The 24006-nt window shown below is 44.7% G+C and overlaps 2 protein-coding genes across 7 annotated transcripts in view; one reads left to right on the forward strand and one right to left on the reverse strand.

Annotated features, from left to right (window-relative positions):
* The window catches only part of LOC135391625 (uncharacterized), a 29505-nt gene extending 21014 nt beyond the window's left edge, over nt 1–8491 (forward strand). For all 4 annotated transcript variants that reach the window (XR_010422062.1, XR_010422060.1, XR_010422061.1 and 1 more), the window contains 5 exons: nt 1485–1566; nt 1634–1759; nt 1888–2028; nt 7433–7561; nt 8163–8491. Coding sequence is in view for 1 of the 4 variants with exons in the window: in XM_064621952.1 (XP_064478022.1) it covers nt 1485–1566; nt 1634–1707 (156 nt within the window). In the remaining 3 variants the exon portion in view is untranslated. The remainder of the gene's footprint in view (nt 1–1484; nt 1567–1633; nt 1760–1887; nt 2029–7432; nt 7562–8162) is intronic.
* LOC135391624 (ran GTPase-activating protein 1-like) lies at nt 8115–23851 on the reverse strand. Of its 3 annotated transcripts, none has more exons than XM_064621949.1 (11): nt 23560–23851; nt 23270–23400; nt 22829–23209; nt 21955–22113; nt 20756–20869; nt 17177–17361; nt 15004–15109; nt 14064–14317; nt 13762–13983; nt 13426–13576; nt 8347–8442 (listed from the first exon to the last, which is right to left on the reverse strand). In XM_064621949.1, the coding sequence occupies exons 1-10, from the start codon at nt 23684–23686 to the stop codon at nt 13429–13431; spliced, it is 1827 nt and encodes a 608-aa protein (XP_064478019.1). In that variant the 5' UTR covers nt 23687–23851; the 3' UTR covers nt 8347–8442; nt 13426–13428. The 3 variants fall into 3 exon arrangements, with proteins under 3 accessions (XP_064478021.1, XP_064478019.1, XP_064478020.1); XM_064621950.1 differs by lacking the exon at nt 8347–8442 and adding an exon at nt 8514–10103; XM_064621951.1 differs by lacking the exons at nt 13426–13576; nt 13762–13983; nt 14064–14317 and having other exon boundaries at nt 8115–8442; nt 23560–23847.
* Between the last annotated feature and the right edge of the window lie 155 nt (nt 23852–24006).

Raw genomic sequence — 24006 nt, forward strand, 5'->3', positions numbered from 1 at the left:
ATAATTTCCGGGGTGGCATGGTGTATAACAAAGGTCAGTTCTAGTGTTCTACTAAGATCAGATTGTGCCCTTGTTGCGTGTTTTTCTTGTGGATCGACAGATCAGTGGTCTTCCAGAAGACATGAATCACTGTCACTCCTTTCAGCTGCATGGGAGAGGGTACCAGGAAAGTCAGTTTACTGGAATGAGGACGTGCCCCTGTTACGGATTGTTCGTACATTGGTGGGCATAGCTGTTCCCAAAAACATGAGACACTGTTGGCCCTTTTGTTAATACCAGCCAATGGGGAAAATACCGGGAGAAAATAGTCATCAAATAAGCTGCAGAGGGCCAGTGAAAAAAAAAAAATCCGCATATAAGCTGCAAGTAATATGCTTGAAATTACAGTATATATACAAGTTAAAACGGAGGGTCTCGAGGATGCTACCTGGGTTGCTGTCACCTACAGTTGTGGGGGCTAGTGGGTTTCGTCAAGCTGCACTTTGCGGCTTTCTCCTCGGCCCAGTCCATCACTGGATGGAAAATAAATAAACTGAAGGGGAGGGGGTTGTCTCTAAAGTTTTGATGGGTGGAGGGGTGGGCTTGCTTGTCTCAGCCAAAGTTGTTGCCAGGTGTGCGACACTTCGTTCTGGATCGATCCTACACAACTACTATTTCTGATACGTGTATATGGAATTCTACCCTTGAGCACACCGCTCAAGACCAGGGTCCAGACCCGTTATTTTTGTGGTTCGGTTTGGGTTCAACTCCACAGCAGAGCAAAATATCACTTCCAACCCGTTCAGGAAAGTGAGTTTTGAGATGATTGCCATGGGCTAAGAGCAACCACATGCTTACAATTCTCAAAGAACAGAAATGTACTTTTGTTGTTGCCAACGCAGCACTGGTTCACAGCAACACTGTGTGATACAGATCTGCATTTCAGGTGCAACGTTACAGTAGCGTACTGTACTCTCTATGTTTACTCGCCGTATACACGCCGTTACATCCTGCTCCGGGGCTGGCCTTCATTTTCGCAGCTCAAAATGAAAACTTGTGGTTGCAGGACGACAAATCTCACATACAAGGAAGCCTACAACTGCCGAAAGGACGACCTCAAAGCTAACACAACTGAATCAACACAATAGCTGCGAGGAGGAAACACGAAAAATGCCTGGCACACTTACAGATTTGTTTTGTTCAGTTTTGGTTTCAAATATGTTTGGGAACACTGCTCAATCCATAGTGTAAATTGTAGTTCGGATCTCTCACAACAAACATTACATCTGAACTGTTTTGCGAACCGGCAACTATCAAAATTTATTTTGGTTCAATTCCGGTTCGGTTCAACGCAAAAAAAAATTTGTTGGTTTGGTTCAAGGAATAATATAGGTTTAGTGGTTTCTGTTTCGGGTTCAGTTTCGGTTCCGATCCTTACTCAAGACCAGTTGAGCTGTGCACAACGACTTATCTAATGACACTTTTACTGTTTCTTTTTGGACCAGGCCCAATCATTACACAAGTACTCCACAATCACTGCAGAGCACCTGTACGCTCGGACACATCCAGAGGAGATGAAATCTTCCTGTAATTATTCCAGTTGCATGGTGTGTAAGGATTCCACAGCACAAATGAGTTTTGTTTTCTTTCACAGATGTCCAAGCAGATATTCCTGCAGAATGCCACAGCATCGGAGTGCAAACTGATCCATCAGACTTTCCTGCGTGAAGTGATGCAAGTGCCTGGACTGCAAGTGAAAGGATCAAGTGCTACGTGCACGGTATGCACATTACCAAGGGCACAAAGCTCTCTTTTCTGAATCTTGTCTTTTTATGCTGCCCAAAATGATGCTGAAATCAGAAGAATGTTTGCTTTAGCGTGAATTCAGACCGAATTCAATTTTTCCAGAACTGCAAAGATCTTGAAGATCGCCATGGACCCAAGGTTGCTGCGTGACATGCTGCAGCTGTCATCAGTGGGCCAAATATCCTCCCTAGAGCCATACCACACTAATTGCAAGTCTTGCCTTGGAGCCAACAGCTTACACACGTAAGGTTATGAGGGTCAGGTATTACTTGAAGCAGAGATGGCTTTAACACCACTTCGACCGGCGGAGCCAGTGTCGTATATTAAAAGGGCGTCTGACCATTGGGAGGAGTCCCAAAAAGAGGCTCGTCCTGTCAGAGTTCCGCACCTCTGATTGGTTTGGTTTTTACCACAGGGGTCGTCATGACACCTTACTGCCACCCAAGATGGCAACAAAAACACTGTGAAACAGGGATTTTGTGACAAAAAATTTTCAGACTACTCCGATTTTACGCTGCAGATATACATCATCATATAAGTTTCCCACGCTTCAACTGGTGCTCCGCTATCCACGTCTAACCGAAAATGTTTTTCGTCTTTGTTAGGCCCAGTGAACACGGCGATCACAACGAAATCATAACAAAAATGGCACTGTACTGTACAATTTGTACAATATGCAGTCTAGGTTGCATTTATCAGGTTTGCACCAAAAACCCACTACTTTTGCAGGTCGCGAGAGGCATTCATTTCAATCCCATCCAATCCACTTGCCACACAAAATGGCGCTGCTCATGTTGGATAGGGGGACAAATAGTGAGGTTAGGTTGATTGATAGTGCCCCATATTTCAAGTCGTCATTGGTCTGAAGTCTGAAAATGTGGGTGGAGCTTTAGGTATAGGCATAACCCATTAATGGCCAGACTCCAGATACGGCTCTCGGCGGAGCCAGTGCCTGGAGCAGCTCTCCTGGTCAGTCATTTCTGCCAGCAACCATTTCTGCAATTCTAAGCCTTCCAAACATGCCCCTCTCAATGCAGATGGCATCGATAAAAATGGGCGCAATATCTGTCGTTTTGGTCTGTCACCAGTGATATCCATTTCAATCCAAATCAATCTAGTTTATCCAAAATGGATGCACCCAGTAAGTAAGGGTGAGGTATAAGTACTGGATGGATGTAATAATAGACAACTGTATTTCGACCTGTGATTGGCTAGATACCTCTAAAAGTGGGTGGAGCCTCAGGTATAGGCAGATCCCATTAATGGCCAGACTCCCTCTGGCATACATGGCACTGGGTGGAGCAGGAAGAGGGACACCCTGGTGGCGCTTCACAGAAATATGTAAGGGGAAAGGGTGGCTTCCCCATTCGAGTTAGTCAGTTAGTCTTATTAACACAGTGCGTGTGTTTGTGTTTTTGACAGTTGTGCCTGACGAGCGTTATTAGATATCGCCCAGAAGCGATGTCGTCGTCTCACTGGCACACACCTTAAAGGGACCATGAAAGGATATTTGACAAGCCCTCAATCATTTTTATGTTGTTCCCCTGTGCTAAAGCATTCACTCTGTGAAATACGAAGCTGAAAATGGCCCAAATAGCGATGTTATTCTATATTAACCAAGGGCGTGAACGGCAGCTGCTACGGCCCGCCTCCGAGGCGAACTGCCCGTGACATCATACACATAGCTTTTGCATACATCATAGCTTTTGTGAGCAAACTGCAAACCTTGCAAACAAGCTTGCATACTTCGCCATGAAATATGTTTTAATTTGACCTGGAGACAATATTGTATCTAAACGTTGACACAGAATCGTATGAAAAAATGTAATATAGCCATTGACTGTCAGCATGATTACCAGAGCACGTTTTCCTCTTTGAACTTCTTCGTCAGAACATACCTCCGTCAGTGACATTTTACGAGCTGCTGAGTACCGAACGATCCATAGACGCTGTGTGTGTCGCATAATGTCTTCCTCCATCGCTGACAATTTGCCTTTCGTCATATTTCAAGTGATTTGGATGGCAGATATACAACGTCGTTGTTGTCCAAACTGAAACCATGCACCCACATGGTCCTGCGGGGTGTGTCCTCCTCGTCGTTTACAGTTGGTTGAGGGAATTGGATGGCGATGACGTAAGCCCGCTTCGAAATCATATATCCGGCAGTTACGCCCCGCTATTTTTGTCTGATAACTGCGCGCCCGTTGTACTGAAACGGTTAATGTACAGTTAATACGGTTAATAATACGGCGATGTGTGTACGATAATGAGGGATCATGAAAATGGTTTCCTGCAGAGTACTCTGAATTCACGAAAATAATTTGATGGTCCCTTTAAGTAAGTTTGTGCATGTGAATCGAAACAAAGTGAGCGAGAATGCTGTAACTTTGTGGCAAATTTATTTGGCTCTGAATAGCGGGCTGCAAAGATGCTGGTGATAATTTTGGACTCTGGTAGCCAAACTGTCTTGACGTGCACTGAAACGATTAATAAAAAAAAAAGGCTGCCTGCACGGTGCCATATCTCACGTTTTGTATTTACCGCATAAATATTTTTGTGCATGCTGACACACTTTTCATGCAACAGCAACATGTAAACAGTGACTTAACAACAGTCCAGTGGGAACGGGAACACCGTAGGTGCTCTCGTCGGTGCAAAAGTACGTGAAAAAAAGTCTGTGCAAAATGCATACTACTATCGGTTTACAGAATGCTGAACTTGCTCCGCAACAGGGCCGTGGCAGATGACTAGCTGTGCTGGTAATGCACTTGGCACACTGCGTTATTGAGAAGTCCATTGCGTACCGCATCAACGCAGAATTTTTCGTAGGAGCTATGTCCCCAGCTTCTGATTTTCCATTAGACACATAGCTCCGTGCTATAAGTCAACTGTGTAATACAGGCATTTAGAGAGGAAGGCTGAATCAGGAATGCCCCTCAGCCCCCAACACTAGCAACCACTACCGGAGAGGAGAACAAGCAAGTCGCTCCCACTGTTCCTGGAGGTGAAACAGATATAAAACTGCAGATAGTGAAGAGTAGTCCTGTTGCTAATGGCAATAGAGTCAGCCTGACCTTCCCACAAATTGGCATACGGTCACTGAGTGCAGCACTTCCCCAGCTAGTTATCTACCACGGCCCTGTAACTCATCTGCACGGCCGGAGCAAGACTACAAGTTCAGACATCCTCAGCATTCCCTAAGCTGAGATTAGTATATTTTTTCGCCGACCAAAAGCACCAACTCTTCTACTGCACATGAGACAGTTGATGTTCTGAGGCTGGAACACATATAGTCGCTGGGGAGGTGTGTTAGCTTAGCTCAATGGGTAGAGCCCTGGACCGGTAATCCAGAAGATGTGGGTTCGAGTCCTACAGCTGGCTAACCTTTTCAGTGACTTCCTTCTTTCTTCTACTGCGTTCCTGTTACCAGTGAACTGTTGCAAATGACTGTTTACATGTTGGTGTTGCATAAAAGTGTGTCAGCATGCAAACATATTCATCTGGTCAACCCGCTAGACTTTGGAAAACTCTCGAGAATACATAACATGAGATGTGACACTTTGCAATGTTTATTTTTCTTCGTTGGTTCATTTCTCATTAAAACGGATTCGTTACCACTGACCGCAGTTATCACCAGCATCTTTTTTAATAATTTTTTTATTTCCATCAGTATTCAAAATTGAGTTTAGTATTCTTATCAATTTTATTCACTCAAACAAATGTTTACTGATGTCTGACTTATTTCCAGGAACAACATTGATTCTCTTTTATATCTACTACCATGTACCTGGCAAAATCATCAAAAATACAAACAAGCTATGTTGATAATGCCAGCTCACTTACGCAGGCTCCGGCGCACTACAACGGCCCTCACCTCTAACTGGAACGGGAAGGTCAAAACACCCCCTCCCTTTAGTTCTTGCTTAGCGTCGCCAAGGTCTGTCCCCTTCAGCTATGCTGGTCGAAGCAGTGTTTCAAAGGGTTGCAACATGCAACCCGTCATGCCAGGTTATCCCAGATAAACGTAAGAGAGTGACGTGAAGCTGCATTTCAAGTTTTGCAACAAAGGGGGCAATAGAAGCGTAGGAAATTGGGACTGCATACAGTAGAACCTCTTTATACTAAACTGGCCAGGACTTGTGGATAACTTTACTATATCGGGAGTTTTACTATATCAGCTCTAGCTTTAAGAGTCATAAATTGAGCAGGACAAGTCATTCAGAGATTTATTACACTGCTGTGTACAAATACAAACTCTGCAGTGTTAGCAAAATGCCCCTATTCTTCACCAAAACAAACTGTCGATTGCAAAATGGCAAGTTTGTCTGTGATTTGCTTACGCGTCAGTTCGTTCCTGTCCACCAGTTGCGGTAACATCTTTTGAAGGAGTGTCAACACTTTGTGTTTTCTGCCACAGTCCGCCATGTCCCAAACTTCACGTCACACACACAAAAAAAAACACACACACACACATCACGTCGCCAAATTGCAAACTGGAAAATGCATGCTGGGAGTGCAAAATCAGCCAGAAACTAGGAAGTTACCTCGCCTATGCCGCTGCGCATTTCCGCTTCACATTCGGTGGGTGAATCGAGATGGACACTATTGGCTGTTCTTTTTCTGGCTGATTGCAGTGTTGAAAAAAGAAAAAAAAAAGAAGTGGCAAGCAACGTCTCCAGTGTCATTGACAACGCAAGATGGCAGGATCGGACATACGGAAACCCACATTCTGGGTGTCTGTTCTTTACTATAAGCAGTATCATAGAATTTTTCTGTTTACTATTTGAGAAAAATAAACCGTTGGGTCTATAGGAATTCAGTCGGGACCGCAGTTTTCTTTTACTATAGGCGGAGTTTTACTACAAACAGAGGTACTATAATGAGGTTCTACTGTATACAGTAACCCACCTGGCTCTGACATCACGACGTGCGTCGCCGCCAGTGAGGCAGCGCTACAGAGGTCACATGGTTATACAGTGAACCCTCATTAATATGACCACTGCCATTCTCGCGGATTTTGGTCATAAAGCGAATTGTCATATTAACGACAAACATGCCCTCCATGGACCGGACACACCGCTACGCACAACAAAAGCTGACGTAATTATGATTTATTTTCTGAAAAATCTGTTAACAATGACAACGTCAAACAGTTTTCAGTTATTTTTCTAGATGGACAATAGCATCATCAATTGCGGACACATTATTGACCTTTATCTGCTAAAAAAAAAACGAGTCAACCTGTAGGGCTTCGCTTGCCTGCTTCGAGTAACACCGCTCTTCATTCAGACTGCCAAATCAGACCTGTTCCGCTTCACTCCGACCATCCTTACGTGAAAAGAGCAGCACAGTGTCTCTGTCACAGTCTCTGATGTCTTCACTTTAATCGGCTGTGTGTTTGACGGTTTGTACCTCGTCAAGTACGACACACAGAAGAATAATTCTGTTTTTCTCAGTACTCTGAAGTGCAGTATAATGGGTGCATGATGTAATGAGCCACATCTATCAAAATGTCCCAACCTCTTCAGGATAACTCTGCTCCGAGTATTCATGTTTCAGCTTGCTTTTTGGCTTGATTTTTATGGTACAGTGTGTCTGAGAATGGTTGAATTGAAGTCTCTTATACATGCATGTGCTCATGGTGCAGCTCGCAGCATGGTACTTCGATGAAAATGTGTGATGTGAGCAAGCTTGCAAGATAGATGGACAGTTGTTCCGGCAAAAGCAACCCAAAGGAACAAGAAAGGAGCACTAGCAAAAACGAATGCTACATGTGGTAAGTGTGATGTCCAGTTATGTTTTGGGGGTTAAAACCGAGAAAACAGTTTTGTTTTTTTCATTCACTATCGTTATAAATGGGCTTGATTGCATTGGCTAATGAAAGAACATTTATGCTGACATTTATTTAATCAGATCTTGCGATGATTCATCCTGATGTCGCGATAGTGTCTGGTAGTAAACGAAGTTGTGCAGTAGTTTCCCGAGGCTATACTGGACTTCAAAGTGAAGCCAATACGTACTACACTTGAAAAGTACCACTCTGGTTGCTGCATTCCTTTTGTCCTCAACCTGGCCACAAGTGCTCATGATGGCCAAAGAGCTCGCTTGCTTTTCTTTTTATTCTCTGGTTGTTGTCCAACACTTGCAGATGAAATAAAGTACTCATTCTCAGCACTTTTGGAAACTAGTTACTGGGTGAAAATAAAAGTAGGAAGGGTTTCACCTACATTGTGACGCATTGTGACGTTTATGCAAGGCTGAGATTTGATGTTGCACAGTTCAAAAGAAGGGCCTGCATATACTGAACGATGAAAGAGAGGTACAATATAAACAATTCTGAATTATTTTAATACATAAAAGTATTCTTATCCTTCCAGACAGCCCTTTTGGAGATGGTTGGTGATGGAATGAAGCTCACATCTCAACTTGCACAATGCTCTACTACAGAGTACAGGAAGGCCATTCCAGGGTGATCTGGCAGAATGGGCTGTGGAAAGGAGTGCTCGGAATGTACTGCTATCCCCACTGTCACCTCTCGCCAGTTTCTTCGCCAGTGCACAACAGAGACTCTTCATTCAGATCAGTTTCCTCGGAACTCTTTGGTGGACTAGCATTCGTGAAGGCATCCAGCTTCTGCTCCATGTTGTTGGCACACTTCTGTAAGAGAGTAAAGTATGAGCATACAGGGTGCTTCTCATGGAAAGCATGCCAGAAATTGTCAAGTCCATTTTCTCACGTGCTGCTTATACGCGCTTGGGCTGCACTGGTCTATGCCAGGAGTCACAACTACCTTCTTTTCGTTCTCTGACATGCTCTTTCTACAAACGGAAGATTTTTTTAAAGGTGGCTGCAGAACAGCGGTCTCCTGTTACAGGGAGGTCACCCATGTTCATTGTATTTGCTGCTGGACACATCGCAGCAAAAACCAAAATTAGGGGGAACTATTCATTTTATTGCTGAGCGGTGCCCACCAATGGCGAAAACCTAAATGGAGGTGTACTTAAACAGTGCCAGTGCTAACAAACAAATGTCACACTGTAAATGCTTCCTAAATGCATGTCACGCAGGAAGTGAACGACGAAAGATCTGCAGATATGTCGACCCGCATAACCCTCCCACCACTTTGCGTCATCGCATGTTATGGCCAACCGCTCAGAGCGCAGTGGAGGTAAAAGTGCAGAGGATTTGCAGTGTCATCTGGACGCAACATACCTTGGTATCGCCTCACTGGAATGTAGTGGCCCTTAGAAACCACCGCCCACTAGCAACATCCATACCTCTACTTCAGTGCTTGGGGACACACAGATGTGTCCACATGGTATAGGCAACATGTTTATTAAGAAAAAACTATCTGGGTGTCAAGCTGTGGCAAGGCTATGACACTTTCTCTAGAGAACGTGAGGACACAAAACTATGACTCTGTTCTCTTTGCGAGGTCGAGGTTCTGTTTGTGAGGTACGCAAGGTTGAAACAGCTAGTGCAAAGGCACCTTTGTTGCCCGAAAACATGGAGGAAATGCCTGGAAACTAAAAGTGCTTGAACTAGAACCACGACCAGAACCCCTGAACTCTGTAAAGGTAAAGGTCCGTAAACAGAGGAAGCGGCAGAGATGCCGATGCCGATTGGGCTGGTATTGGATTGACGTTTTCGTCTGTGCCCAGAGAAAAAGCAGGCATTTGAGATATAGAGAGGGAAACTGCATTTTCCGGGAGATTTGCTTCTCAGCCGTACAACCGTACAAACCGGTCCGAATCTGGGAGTCTCCCGGATGAATCGGGAGAGTTGGCAGGTATGCAATTGCTCCCCCCTCTTGTGTTTTCAAGAGGAATAGCATCCTGGGGGCTCGACTTGACAGAATTAGATCCACGATCCCTAGATCCACGCCTGTATAAGTGTCCCCCCCCATTTCCTCCTCACTAGATCTCAGTATTGCTGTGTTTAAACACTTGTAGTGATTTCCCTAGCACAATAAAACTCGTGAACGAGTACGGTGGCAAGTGCATGAGACAATACCTCGCCCTTTCTCATGTTTCTTCCATTTCGGGGGAAGCTTCTCTTGGCTGTGAGAGGTAACACAAAATGGCACACCTAAGTCATAACTGCTTGTTTTGGAGCACTTTGGTGCATTTCGTGCAGGAGTGGAATTACTGTGATATGTACAACATGGTAAGATTTTTCTCTTGCACTTAAATATTGGGATTTTTTTTTCAGCACATCGAGCTTCCACACTTGCCATGCTCATATTATTCTGTATGGAACGAAGGAATCAAGTACCACCCTGTCAATTTGAACCTAAACTCCAGCTCTTCAGACAGCAACTGAAAATGAGAGGATCAAAATTTACTCACATAATGTAGTCAGTTTTTCATCAACAGTTTTATATTTGTATCAAGTTCACATCTGTCATGAAGCTTTCATGTACACAGGAGGAGATACAGCTGTGGTAATACGCACATTGGCATTAATTGCTATTATCCATTTGGAAGTAAGCAAAAAGATTTACTTATTCATGCTCAGAGCAAAAAGCACCAGAAAGATTTGGTTTATTACAAATACTGGTGAAAAACATGGCACAATAGAGCCTCTCTATGGTGCAGTTGATGAACTATTCAAAATGTGCATCACACATGTATCAGTGTCCTCACTGTACCACAAGTGTGGTTTCTACTCCAGAACGATTTGCAATGAAAATTACTTGAGACATGTACACATGCATCTGGTAATCCAAAAAGGAAAGCATTAAAAAGGACAGACAACGCATGCAAGGCGTACCTCGTGTGTTGTCTGTTTTTTCCCCTTTTTAGCGCTTTTGCTCTTGAAATAATGGAAATTATTTTCACTGTACTTGCATTATCTGGCCATACATTCAGTATATATTTAGGGTGGGTTCACACGAAGGACGCATCCGCGGGACAAGTCCACAAATGAGGTAAGTGTCGCAGCCTACGTCATCAAGTTGTGCGTCTCCTCCGGTCCGCGGGGACCGGAGTACCACCACTGACCATTCGCCTCTGACCTACAAACTGTCCCGGTGTTGGCTGGGGACTTGAGGATGGAGCAGCATCTTTAGACTGTTTTTCTTTTCTTTTGACCGGCTGTTTTACATCTCTAACTGCTGAAGCACAGAGGATTCGAAGAACCGCATAATTAAAAAAGAATCATCGTGTATGGGTCTTCACGAAGCAAGAAAAAGTAGGCAAAATTGGCGATTTTGCTACAAGCAAGTGGGTCTCCAAATAAGATACCCACTAGTGCACTGCGTAGAAATGTGACCTTACTGCAGGATACAACAACAATATGACAGGTTTTGTATATGCCGCTTTGTTGTGCAAACAGCTTTTAATACGTGTCCAGAATCGAGAACCTGACTGTTGTCTGTTTCCTTCGCTGAACTCTCCGAGACTCGCTGAAAAGTCGCAGTTTGAGCTCTCTTTCTTTTTCCAACAAAGTGGACATTTTATGATTTTATGATTCCGCAGCACAGCAACCCTGCCCTACGCAAAGGCGTTGGCCGCAAAATATGTGTTGTCATCGGCGATAGCAGTTTCTTTTTATTTTGCTGTTGTGGTGGTGTCCTGCATTGTGGAATGTTTGAGATCAAATGTATCCAAACGTACAAAATATCAATTTTTCTGTTCAACCGCAGTGCAGAAAAGTGAGAAAACTCATTCACGCAGCCTGATAAGTGTTTTTGGAGATGGATGTATCTGCTCCCATCCATCCTCCTGTGTGAAGGCTCGATGGGGACTCCTTGTCCCACGTGACGTCACTGCGCCAAAGCGGATTTCCCCCCGGTCCAGTCCTTCGTGTGAACCCACCCTTAGGATCTAATCAAGTGAACATGCAAAAACAACAGTGACAATCACGTTGAGTCCTACAATGCAAGCATATACAGTGGAACCTCGTTAATGCGTGCCTGGCGGGACACGGAAAAACTACGTACTAAGCAGCAAGCTGTTCAAGAAGGCTTCTTTTTTTTGGCAAACTGCCACAGTACGTCCAACGCCTGTGCAGGTTCAGATTCCGCTGGACCTCTTCCAAGTCTTCGACCCCGTCATTGTGTGAACTTCTTGAAGCATTGCTCGATGGTATGGATGACGTCCAGTTTCTCCTTAATGTTCAAGACAAGGTGCCTCAGCACAGCGCTGTCCTTCCGCGTCTGTACAATTTGAATGACTGCCCATGCCACGACAAGTGTGATAGAAGCGAGAAACGAAGCTAAGGAGAAGGAGGGTAGGATTCCTGGCCTACTTGTCCTCACCACTCTCCAAGAGAATGACCTCTCCTCCTTGCAGGAGTAACATATCGGCCTCGCCCGCGGAAGAGCCACGTGCGTCCAAATATTTGATTGTGGTAGGAGACGAACTAGTTATGTAGGGTAGTTCCGTGCGGTCTGTTTCAGGACAAAAAGTACGCATAAACTGATATTGAGGGGACGAGCAGCTATGGCTTAAAGGGGTTGAGAAACCAAGTACAACAGACTAAATGTAGGGCACAGTTTCATACATTGTAGTCCATGGAGCAGGCATGCAAAGTCCCACATTCGTCACTTGAATGCTTTTTTACTACTGGGTTTTTAAAACTGTGTTTTTTCAGGTCACCGTCGACGGTGGTGCCGAAGAAAGCTGAGGGACATTGGCAGATGAACAGAAGTGACGTTTTAGGTGTGCGCGCTTGCCCGAAGTTACCGAAAGTCATCGTGCCGAAACTGGTCCAGCGACGGTCTCCCTCTTAACAACAGCTTGCGGAAACGGAAAGGAGTGTGCTTCCTCTCTCGAACATGAGACGTCAATGGTCGAGGAGGTTAAGAGCTGAGAGCGATGGAGGAGTTCGCTCAGACCTTTGAATTGCATTAGCTTGGGATCGCAGAGACGTATGGCGGATTCCATTGGGAGAGCAAATTTTGCCCCGCACTGGGTGGGACTTGAGTATATGCTCCCAGTGGGTTCACACGGGGTTTGCTTCGTCAATAGAATGCTAACAATTGTTCAATGTACGAAGCGGCAGACCAATGTACAAGACCAAAGCGAACCCGGGAGAGCATGGGCTGGCGCGCCGTGTATAGCGCGTGAGCCCGTCCTTTTCCGGGTTCGTTTTGGTCCCGTGGCTCAAAAATGCCAATGAAACATTCAACGTCTGAGACAGTTCTGCCAATGGAACAGTTTTGCCCAGCTCTGCCAATGGAATGTGCAAATACATTTTGATGTGCATGGTCCATACACATAGATCAATGTGTACCAGTTGCACAATGTAACCCCCCCCCCCCCCGAGACTAGGGAACACGAAGGGACAGACAGACTTCGTGTTGTCTCTGTCCCTTCGTGTTCCCTAGTCTTGGGGGTTTTTACATTATGCATCATCTTCACCAGCTCACTTGCTTCCTAGCCATTTTTTCATGTACCAGGTGATTTCTTCAAAAGTTTGGAAATGGTTTCAGAGCCTCTTTAAGCGGTTAGCAAATAGATTGGTTTCAACGGCAGTCGCGACAGGGATTCAGCGAACTACCATTTAAATGCAACTACGGTTTAAGCTGGTATGTATTAACGAGGTTTCACTGTACGAGGTGTACGTTTCAATGTGCCGCACCCAAAATATGCCTATGTTTTGCACGGCAGACACAGTGGCCCACCTGGCTCTTACATGTTAGTCGTAATATCCACAATAAGAACTTGACGGGTAGAGAGTCCTGATTCTGCGCACAGCACAACCTGGAACCTTCCTTTGATTTCTTGTGCCACGGCAGCCGTAAATCCAGCTTATGAAGGAACAATAGGCGGTGAATCGCAGACGCCTGTGTAAAACGGTAATGAAGAAAATAAAGGACAGACTTATTTGACCAAGAGCGGCACATACGTGACGTATCACAAGAACTTTTCAGTAGAGCATTACACATTGTGCTCGAAACAGAAGTAGCGTGCTTGTATTAAATCACCATCCATCGGTAAACGTGCGTATGAGAAGTTTTTTTCACCATACCTATTGTCAAGTGGATCGAGAAGACGCATGCGGCGGACATTACGGCAAATGACGTGTGCGTGAACCACCAAGAGCTCCGTCCGCATGCACACGTCGTTGAAGAGCGGGTGATCGGTAATACAGCTGACCCCTGCACTCTCACAGACAGCCAGCACCCGGCTAACAGACCTGCAGCACAGGTGTTCGTCAGCCTCCACTGGTGTACACTGAGTGCAGAGGCATCTGTAATTTTCAAGTAGACAACTGTCAAAACGCCCTGCTGAACTGTGCGCAATCTTGAGTGATCAACATGTCAAGCGTACCTGAAAGTGTCATCGGATGGCACATTCGCACTGCCTGCCCCTTCACCTGTGACAGGATGAAGTGGCAGAGGGTCTGTAGAGAAAGGGTCTGTGGAGAAAGGGTCGTAGTCATCTAGTTCTAGCATAATGTCATCACTCCAGTACTCCTCAGAATCGCTTGGAAGCGATGAGACGTCACTTTCAGATTCCGACGGTTCCGACTTGACCGTTGCACCTGGGCTCGTAGACTCGCCTTTCAGAGGCACACCGATCAGCTGTGCGGAAAGACGTGGCCTCATTGGTGCAATTAAGCGTGACATCTTTGGGATCTTGTGGAGAGGGACTTCATCCATACTCTCAACATCCGTGATCAGCTCTCTCGACGTATTTCGTGATTGCTCAGCCATTATACAGCACCTATTCACTTGAGGCTTTTGGTGCCCTTGTCAAAAATCACCGAGAAATATATTGGTATTGAAGTTTCGGAATCTACTGGACATTTTGGGCGCTTATGGCCATGAAAAAGAGAAGTGGCTATGTGGCGTACAGATGGAAGGAATGGGGGGTTAGTACATGCCCTGGGCCAACTTCAAAGGGAAGCGTACAGACAGTAGCCCGGAAAGTCTTCAGAACTCCCAGGGAAAACCGCAGACAGCACAGCCGGTGGTACATCCCAGTCTTATGTACAACCTTGGCTACCACCACCGAGCGAGACACCTTAACCCGCTCGGCCATGCCGCTGGTAAATTGAAGCAGTATGTCGGCTTTCTCCTTCTTTCAAACAGTGGCTTCAATAGTGCACTAAGCTCTCAGATACCTTCCAAGGTAGTCTAATGCACACTAACCAGTTCACCTACATAGATTCCCCATCACTGCCACATTGTGTTGAAGACCATAAGAAAACACGCCTTCCTCTAACAATTTTTGTTGTGTCAGCGGTGCACTGCACTCAAGCACCTACCTTCATTTGTGGAGTCTCCTGCTTAACGTCCTCTTCTTCAGCACTTTGATCAGTATCTTCCTCCTCTTCATCCTCATTTTCACTTGCAGAGGACCCTTCATCATCACTGTAGACATTCCAATCATTCAAATTTGTAAGCGAGGTCATCAAATATTAGAGAATGGCAAATACAGAGCTTGTAACAGTGTGGGCAGGGCTTGAGTTCCACAGACTTTCTGTGGGCTGTGAGCCAACTAAGGTAAACCATTAAACCATGAATCTTCAGCCAGGGTTATGCCAGCCATCAAAGAGGATGAAAACCTAGCTCCTGACTACAGGCTTACACAATATTTGTCACACTAGAGATAAGCCCTGGCTTTTTCAGATACTACAATGAACCTGGATAATGCTGACGTGACACATAGAACAGAGTAGCAGGGTACAAGCTAGCTGGTTTCCGACAATAAACATGATGGGAATTAGTGTTTCTGAGGCTGGAACACATAGAAAGGACAATTATACATACAAAGCGTCAAGTGCCTAAGAAGTGCCTTTGAGTCCTACAGCTGGCTAACCTTTTCAGTGACTTTCTCCTTTCACCTTTCTAGCAATGAGGTTTATTTAATGAAAGAATCGCAAATATGAGATAGTAAGCATCTCGCCGACCCCTATTTGTTCTGCTTACTTTGCTGGTTTTGTTAAATTGCTGTTTTGAGTTTTCTCCTGTCCACTTGTATTCCACCCATGTTGTTTACCCCAAAATCTCACTTATGCCACGTCATCTGAACTGAATCCCCCACAAAGAAATGATGATGAAATAACGGTTGGTGCTGAAGACCTTTCTGACTATTCACAGTAGATGTTGTATACAGGTGCATTAGCATTGGTATACGGTTTGCATTGCCTAATGCTAAATATGCACGACAAAAAGATAGGCAGTGCAAGGTTCAGGCAAACCACAAGCTTTTCAAAGGACATGGTAAAGCCTCCTTTTGCAGGTCAGTCAAACAAATAGAAATTCAATAAGTAGACAGTCATAATTTTACATTTGCCACAAAAGATGACCCATCTGTTTAGAGATGGCGCATATGCAGTAGATTATGTCAACAATGGAACACTGGAAGTGCAGTCGTATGCTGGTTTTGACGTTAGAGTTGTATTCGACTGCAGGTTACGCATGCATGCCGGGAGAGCAGGATACAATTTGTCAGGGAGAGCATTGCCGGTTTTGAGGTAAAGGAAACCAATGGCATGTTCACACATGGTCACATGCCACAGGGATGCGACCTAGAGATAAACCTGAGAGAGGTCTATCGTAAGACATGACTAGAGCCCCTAGCTTTCTGCGAAATTTCGTGGAATTTGCAGTCTCTCACAGAGCCTGCTGCTTTCCTCAGAATTATGCATTGTTCGTGGAATATTCAACACATTTAGGGTCTGACTTTTTCAGGTTAAATTTCCTTACTAGGCTCGGGAGGAAAAAAAATCAGGTGATATTTTTAAGTGTGCAATTTGGGGCGAAATTGGGTGCTACGGACACATTTGGGTGCTATCAGGCTTTTCTGTTTTGCTTTATGCCCAACGATACACCCGTGGTTAACGGGACAGTCTCGTAACCCCTGCCCCTCTCATAAAGTGTATCTTTAGATTGCCCTTTGTTGAAAATTGAATATTTGGAATTTACCTGACAAAGCACGTCACGGTTATTAAACAACCGAAACGGAGCTTTGTGAGTCATGGAAAAGTTCCACGCAATGTTCTTCCACGATCGGGTCAACGTCTTCCCGGGCGATAAATACAGTAGACGTACAGATCTACTTGTCCTACAAGTTTTTATTTTTCGTTTTATTTCAGCTGTCCCGCTGTTGAACCTTTCTTTTTTTTTTCTGAGGCACACAAAGACAGGTATAATTTTCGTGAATGCAGAGTAACGACCGGAGTAACAAGCAGCTTTTCTACTTGTTGCTCAGAGACATTTGGTGTCGAGTAATTGGTAACGGTAATCAATTACTTTTCTTTAGTAGCAGGCACAAGTCTGAGAGCTAGATATGAGATTTATTGAAATAATCATGTGATATTGAACTATTTTACACAATGACTTTGAGGATGATAAGAAATTGCCACTCTGACGTCATCCTCTGTACGCAGCCATAATAACAGGGCCCCTTAAAGTGAAAGGACAGCCTCGACTCACCTGAATGCGCACAGTTTGTCTAACTTGCCAACGGCTTCCATGGCTGCCTCAAGTTCCACGATGCCTTGCGTACCAAAACAGTTTCCATCCAGCTCTAGGACCTCCAGAAACTCTTTATTTGACATAGCCTTTACTACTGCCAACCCTCCCACTAGAGACACTTCATTGTAGTCCAGGTGCACTTCCTGTTTATGAAACGAGACACAAACAGCTGAACTCCACAGCACACTCAATAGCACAGATGTGATCTACATAACGTTTGAGACTCCTCCGCAAACTATTATTATTTTTTTAATTCACCAGTGAAGGTGTACCCCTAGCTAACTCTTTCATGTCTACAGCAATAATTCAATCCACAGCTTTTGCTCCAAGCTCTGATATGTGGAAGCACAGGGACGTGGGCTGGGGAACACAGAAAATATGAAGGAGCAAACGAGACTAACACAAAATAAAGGTTGTTGAATGTTGTGCGTGTGTCTTATTTGTCTTCACTGTGTTTGTTTACCTTCAAAGTGCTGTTAGTATCAGTATGCAATATTGACGAGCCCAACAGGTTGTTTCGCTAATTTCAGGCACGATTCGTGCATGCCTGGAAGGTTTGGATGTTGAGATTGTAAACTAGTACACCGTAGGAACTAAATCGAGGAATTCACACAAACATCGGTGCGTTTCCCGCAGGGGGTTTGCTCTTCACCATAAGGCTCTCAGACGGTTTTAGACTTTAAGAGTAAAGGAAACCCACATGACAAGACACGAGGTTATCTATTTGGCTCCAATGCGACAAAATTACGGCATTAGCGAGAAAATCTTGCAGCAGAAATGGGGGCAAAGCTTTTGTACAAAACTTGTTACAAACATTCTACCTGTTGTATTCTGTTCTACATTCTAATGGTTTTAGACGTTCCGTAACCTTTGCACCACACACTACGACGTTTATGTGAAAAACCTGTGGCTTTAGTACAAGTATGGGAATGAGTTAGAACAAGCAACCTTCCGCAAGTTGATAAAATAACTAAAATTGAGTTGACAAAGGCTGCATTCCAGAACTGACCTGGGTCGACCCGAGAGTTGAGGATAGCTACTCTTTGCGTTCCAGAATCAACTCCATTACGTCACGACCCGCATTCCTAAAACGGGTAGCCTACCCTTAGGGTAGCGACTCCTGATCGACTCGCGTTACTCCCTATCGGGTAGGGGTAGCTAAGCGTAGTACGTCAGAGCTGTCATCTGTTTTCACTGCCGCTCGTCTCTGCTGAATCGCGGCATACACCCGAAAATTCCAGTGCGGATTTTGTAACCTGACCTTCAGAGCAGTATGCATGGAACCATGTGTGGAACCATACGTACAACACACATCGGCTCATTGCACGTGAAAGTCGAAACCTGCTTCTATGCATTTCAGAGCTGGATGCAGACCAGAACAGCGCCACTGTTTCTGGAAATGTGCGGTAAATACTCCTGATTCATGGCATGAGTGCTTTCGAACTTACGCATATGACAACTTGTCATACAAACTCTGCAACGGCTCACATTTGAACAAAGAAATTTATCACAATCGGAGTTGCGTATGAAACTAATATCTGTCTTCTATATCTGGTGCCAGCACACAGCACAGCACACTTTGTTGTCTTTATCACAAATATGATTTTCCCACCTCAAAACAATCTTTTGCTTAGAATCCTTTACAAATGAGAACAGTGCACGGGGCTTGTGAGGGTCATGGGCAGTACACACGTAGCAGAGCCCTTCATACGCTAGAACATTTAGCTCGCACTAGGGTAATGGACCTTTTCCACATACGCGTCGTATCCTAGTGGCTCTCCAACGAACCATGCTCGGTGCGCGTCAAAACGAATCCACGTGGGTAGGCCAAAGGACGAGAACCGTGCCCGGAGTGGGGCCGACGAGCTCGCGCCATTCGTGCGGTCCCCCCACTGGTCCCCACTTCTGTCGTCCCCATAGTGCGCCATCTAGTGAAGACGGAGATAATCCTCTCCAGTGCTTCAAGGTCATACGCATGCGCATAGGCAATCGTGAAAAAGGTCCATTCCATTTCAAATCGACCAAGGTGGGAATGAAAAAAAAGAAAAAAGAAATATATATATATACATATATAATTATTTATAATAATATAAAATTATTTTATATTAATTATAAATTAATTAAATAAATATAATAATTTAAAAAAGTTATATATATATATATATATATATATATACATGTTGGACTGTGTCTCAAATGAATGGGAAAGGCACATGTATGAATCCGAGTAATGATGAAAAATGAAAAAATGGCTAGGAAGCAAGAAAGCTGGTGATGATGATGCATAATGTAAATGTGAGCTGTGTTTGAGACTTCGTGTTCCCTAGTCTCAGGGTTTTTACATCATGCACCGAGTGATGAGGTTTTCGTGAGTGACAGGGGAAAAGCTCTGCTGCCATTTCTCACACTGAAATTTCTACCAAGTTTGACATCCGACGTTACAATACTTTTCGCTGTATAAGACGCAACTGTTGAATTTCACCCTCGAGGAAAAATGTTTCTGTGTATAACACACGCCTTCCAGGTTGCTCGTGCCGCATGTAGCGTTAGGTTAGCGACACTTACAAACTTAATCATCGAGCACACTAGCGGATCAGAACACCTTAAGCTTGCACTGGAATATTACACAATCCGCCGCTCGGTTCTCTTAGTCTTCAGTTATGTGATGTCACCATGGTTATAAATGGAAGCGGGGAGAAGGAGCTCATTGCAAAAAGGTATTTGACGCAGACAGCACAACATATAACAGCCGGCGCTGCATGGACGCTGCAAAAACTTGAAGTGCGCTTCCTAGGAAAATAGTGCAATCTGATTTAACAAAAATGAACCCGATCAGCATTACAGAGGCTGAGATATAGGGCACCAAACATGAGTGAATTCCATAAAGGGCCTTTGTCTGTTGACATCTCACTGCACTGCCGTACGTGGTACTCTAAAGATCAATACATCAATCAACAGATCACGCCTTGACGATCCTAATGACGCCATTTAGGCAAGATGTGCCCAACAGTTTTATATAACAGGGCGCAGAAATTGCAAAATTGTTGTTAAAGGTGGCAATTTTACCCCAGCGTTTCGTTAGTACGAAGATAACAGTACTACTTCAACGTACACCGAAGCTGGTGTCCTATTCATGTGTCACATTGGAGCATCATAGGCAGAACCAACACACACTGGGAATCCGTTAAGCTCAGTAGAAATTTCAGCGCGAGAAATTGCATCTGAGATTTCCCCCTCTCCCACTCGTGAACGGCTCGTTGCTCGAACATGTGTCCTTCTCGTTCGTTTGACACCGTCCAACATATATTTTTCTCATTCACATAAAAAAAAAAGAGGATTTCCCACCTCGGTCGACTTAAGATTGAATTACTCACTAACAACTGGCATGGTACGACACGCCTAGGCCACCCAGCGAAAAAATGCAGTCAGGCTAAAAACTCAGCTGAATGCTATCAAAACTAATGCAACTGCTGAATGTGGCTCTGATTTGCATACACAAGCTCTCTGTACAAAACAGCCTTCACAAGAATCTCTCACCCGAAGTTGCGGATGTCCATCTTTCAACACGTCGGCCACAGCTTGCACTCCAGCTGTCTTCAGAAGGCAGTCACCGAGGTTGAGCACTTCTAGGTCCTCAAAATGACGCAGTGCCTAATTACAAACAAAATGAATATTTGTGTCCTATAAAAGCATTTCTGTGAGAGGTAGCTAACTAAAAGTTGAGCCAAATAAGCTAAGATTGTTATATTCAGCCATAGCAGTATCCCTAATAAAGCACTGCAATTAAAAAAAAACTGGCGACTTTTTTCCAACTCTCGTCTCGTGCCCTTAGTAATCCAATCCTTTCCCCCTGTGTTCTCCCACACTAAAAAGCACAGTACTAGGCAGTCTAAGTAACTTCCTATTGCTGATAGCAAAAAAATGCTTACCGTATAAGTACTAATTTTCGCAAAATTCGCGAGCGCTCTTTTCTTCGCAAATTTAAAGTTCCGCGAAATATTCCAACCAATGACAGAAAAATATGCGAACGAGATATGTAAGAAATTTTACCCAGGACGCTGAGGCAACTTATGTACGGGGTTTCTTACGCTATTACGCTGCATTGAATGCCAATCGTACCCGCTCGATGCAGTGACAGGAATGACGGGAGACAGGGCAATTCGGCAATGACCCCGATACCTCTACCGAACTAGTACTGCATCGGAAAAACCCTGCGAAAACAACACGATAAGGGAAGTTATCAAATGCAAGCTTTAGCAATGTGATGTCACCCGCATCAAAGAAGCAGGGCGATTGGCTTATGTATGTACTCGGAACTGTTGTCCCGAACACCTTCCGATGTAATACATAACTTTCGTAATCTACATAATATTAATACGACAGCGCACTGTAGATAGCCGAGTAAGGACCCCCTAATCTCGGCCCTCTCAGTCAGAAGAGCTCAAAGGAAGACAAATGCAACAGGATTACCCAAATAATTGCCTGATCCTGGCTCCTCACAAATTCGCGAATGATTCAGTCCGCGGATTTAACCACTTAGACAGTATATATGAGGCTTAATCTGTTGCACTATATGAATAAATGAAAAGCAGTTTCTGCTCCCACGCATAATTTTCAAATGGTGTGCAGGAACAGTTTTTTTTCCATACGCAGCAGTATTTACCATTGTCACCTGCACAAAAACAGTGTTCTAGTGTATTCGCCTGGGCACGTACAATTTCCTTCGTCAAACATACCTGTGCAAGGTTCCTAGCCCCCGCAGGCGTAAGGATGTTGTCGTTGAGGTTGAGTAGACGGAGTCGCTTGTTGCACTCGAGCCCTCTAGCAAGTGCTTCCACACCTTCCTTGAAGATGCCATTTTGAGGAAGCAATAGCTCTTCTAATGTTCCCAGTTCCTGAGCATTGAAAAATATTCGTAGGTATTTTGCATGCGTGCCAGTCAGCAGCACCAGTTTACAGAGCAAAATCTTCACTTTGACATCCAGTCTCAGTGTGAGTAATGTGTCCTAACAATGTGGCAGCAAAGAAAAATGAGATAGCAGTACCTCACACCGTGAATATGTGAGAGAGCATTGTTGAAGCTGCGCAACTCAGGCACTTCAACGATAGTGTACAACTGAATCGTTGAAGTTCCTGAGTTGAACAGCTTCAGCAACGCTTTCTCGCATATTCACTGTGTAAGGTACTGCTATCTCATTGCCACATGGCAAAATCATGGCTTTTGTTAGGACTTCGAGGAACGTTATCTACGCAGCTATGTAAAGGTGTCTATTCAACACTCCATAGTGTGATCCTCTATGCCTGAAACTGAGGATGCTAACCTATAAGGTGGCACAAGCAGCACTTTGTGTTGCCCATATAACTTGCGCAACCCAGAAGCCCTGGGCTTATTTACGTTGTAGGAAACAAATAACGCAGTAAGGCTGATCATTACAATTTGATAGATACCGCTGTCAGAGGCGCAACACTGATAACGTGCCTGTGCTGTCTCTCACCACCCTGGTGTGCAACATGAAGCGAATGCCAATGGGAAACACCTTCATTTTGCTCTCATCAATGAGAGAGTACATTCTCACAAATCATACTCCAGCTACGAAAACAAACACAAACCTTGATGAGCTCTCCTAATGCAGTGGCACCAACATTCTCCAAACGGTTCCGGCCACAAACAAGTTTCCGGAGGGGCATGGGTGCGCGTAAGGGATCATCCTTACTGTCTCTGAGCGCTTTACGCAGGGCACCAAACAGCACCTGAGACCCAGCAGGTCCGAGACCGTTATTGTTCAGCTTCAAGATTTCCAGACACCAGCAGGCTCTAGAACTGAATAACGTCACCAGTCCTTGGGAACCAACTGGCCCAAGTGCATTGTCGCTCAAGTCGAGCTCCACCAACTGGGCTCCCGAAAGCAGGATGCCACTGCTCAGGAACCGCAAGGCATCCGGTATCTCATTTTTCAGACGTCCAGTGAAAAGGTCCTTCAACAGGGCACACTAGGGGAACCAAGTAACATCGTTTATGTGCGAGGAAAAGGTGAATAAATGGTAAAATACCTTGAGAGCTGGACATTTCTCCAGCGCTTTACCAATAGCTCTTGCCGCATCTTGTCCTAGAGTATTGCCTTCAAGGCATAAGCTCTCCAAGCACGGACCCGATTCTTCAATTGCAGCAACAACGCCAGCCGCTATGACACAATAACGATAACTTAGCATAGGATCCACGTGGTCGTACAACGTAACCCGATGCGACGTGTGAGCACTTATACCACTAAACACATTTAGAACTTGGAAATTCGAATGATAAACAAGCCTTCAGCGACAGTGGAAAACGGGCGTATTTGTACCTTCTTTCTCGGTGTCCAGCTTGAGGTGCTGATCCGCGAAACTGACTTTGCAAGCATCCTTTATGCGTGCAGAAGACAGCAGCTCAGTAACTTCCTTGATCTCGAGCGAGACATTGTTCGATGACATCTTGTAGAGAAGGCTTCTTTATCGTTGTTATGTTAGGGAATATTCGATGTCTGCCGTTACACGCTCGCTCATTCATTCATTCGTGCACACACAAACGTGAAAGTGAAAGCGCGGCAAAGTGCCAAGAGAAAAGAAAGCCCGCTGCGACGTGGTGGCGCCGGTGGCGTAATCGACAACGGCCGTTCTCCACGCTTCTCATCATGCTCGCGAGAGGCGACGCCACGTTGCGTATCGTACCTTTCGTGTTTTGTTTTATGTTTTGTTAGAACATTAGCTTTAATTGTTGAACATTTTCGCATCAAAGAGTCAAATGCTCCAAT

This window comes from Ornithodoros turicata, chromosome 4 (genome assembly GCF_037126465.1).
Source record: "Ornithodoros turicata isolate Travis chromosome 4, ASM3712646v1, whole genome shotgun sequence".
NCBI lineage: Eukaryota > Metazoa > Arthropoda > Arachnida > Ixodida > Argasidae > Ornithodoros > Ornithodoros turicata.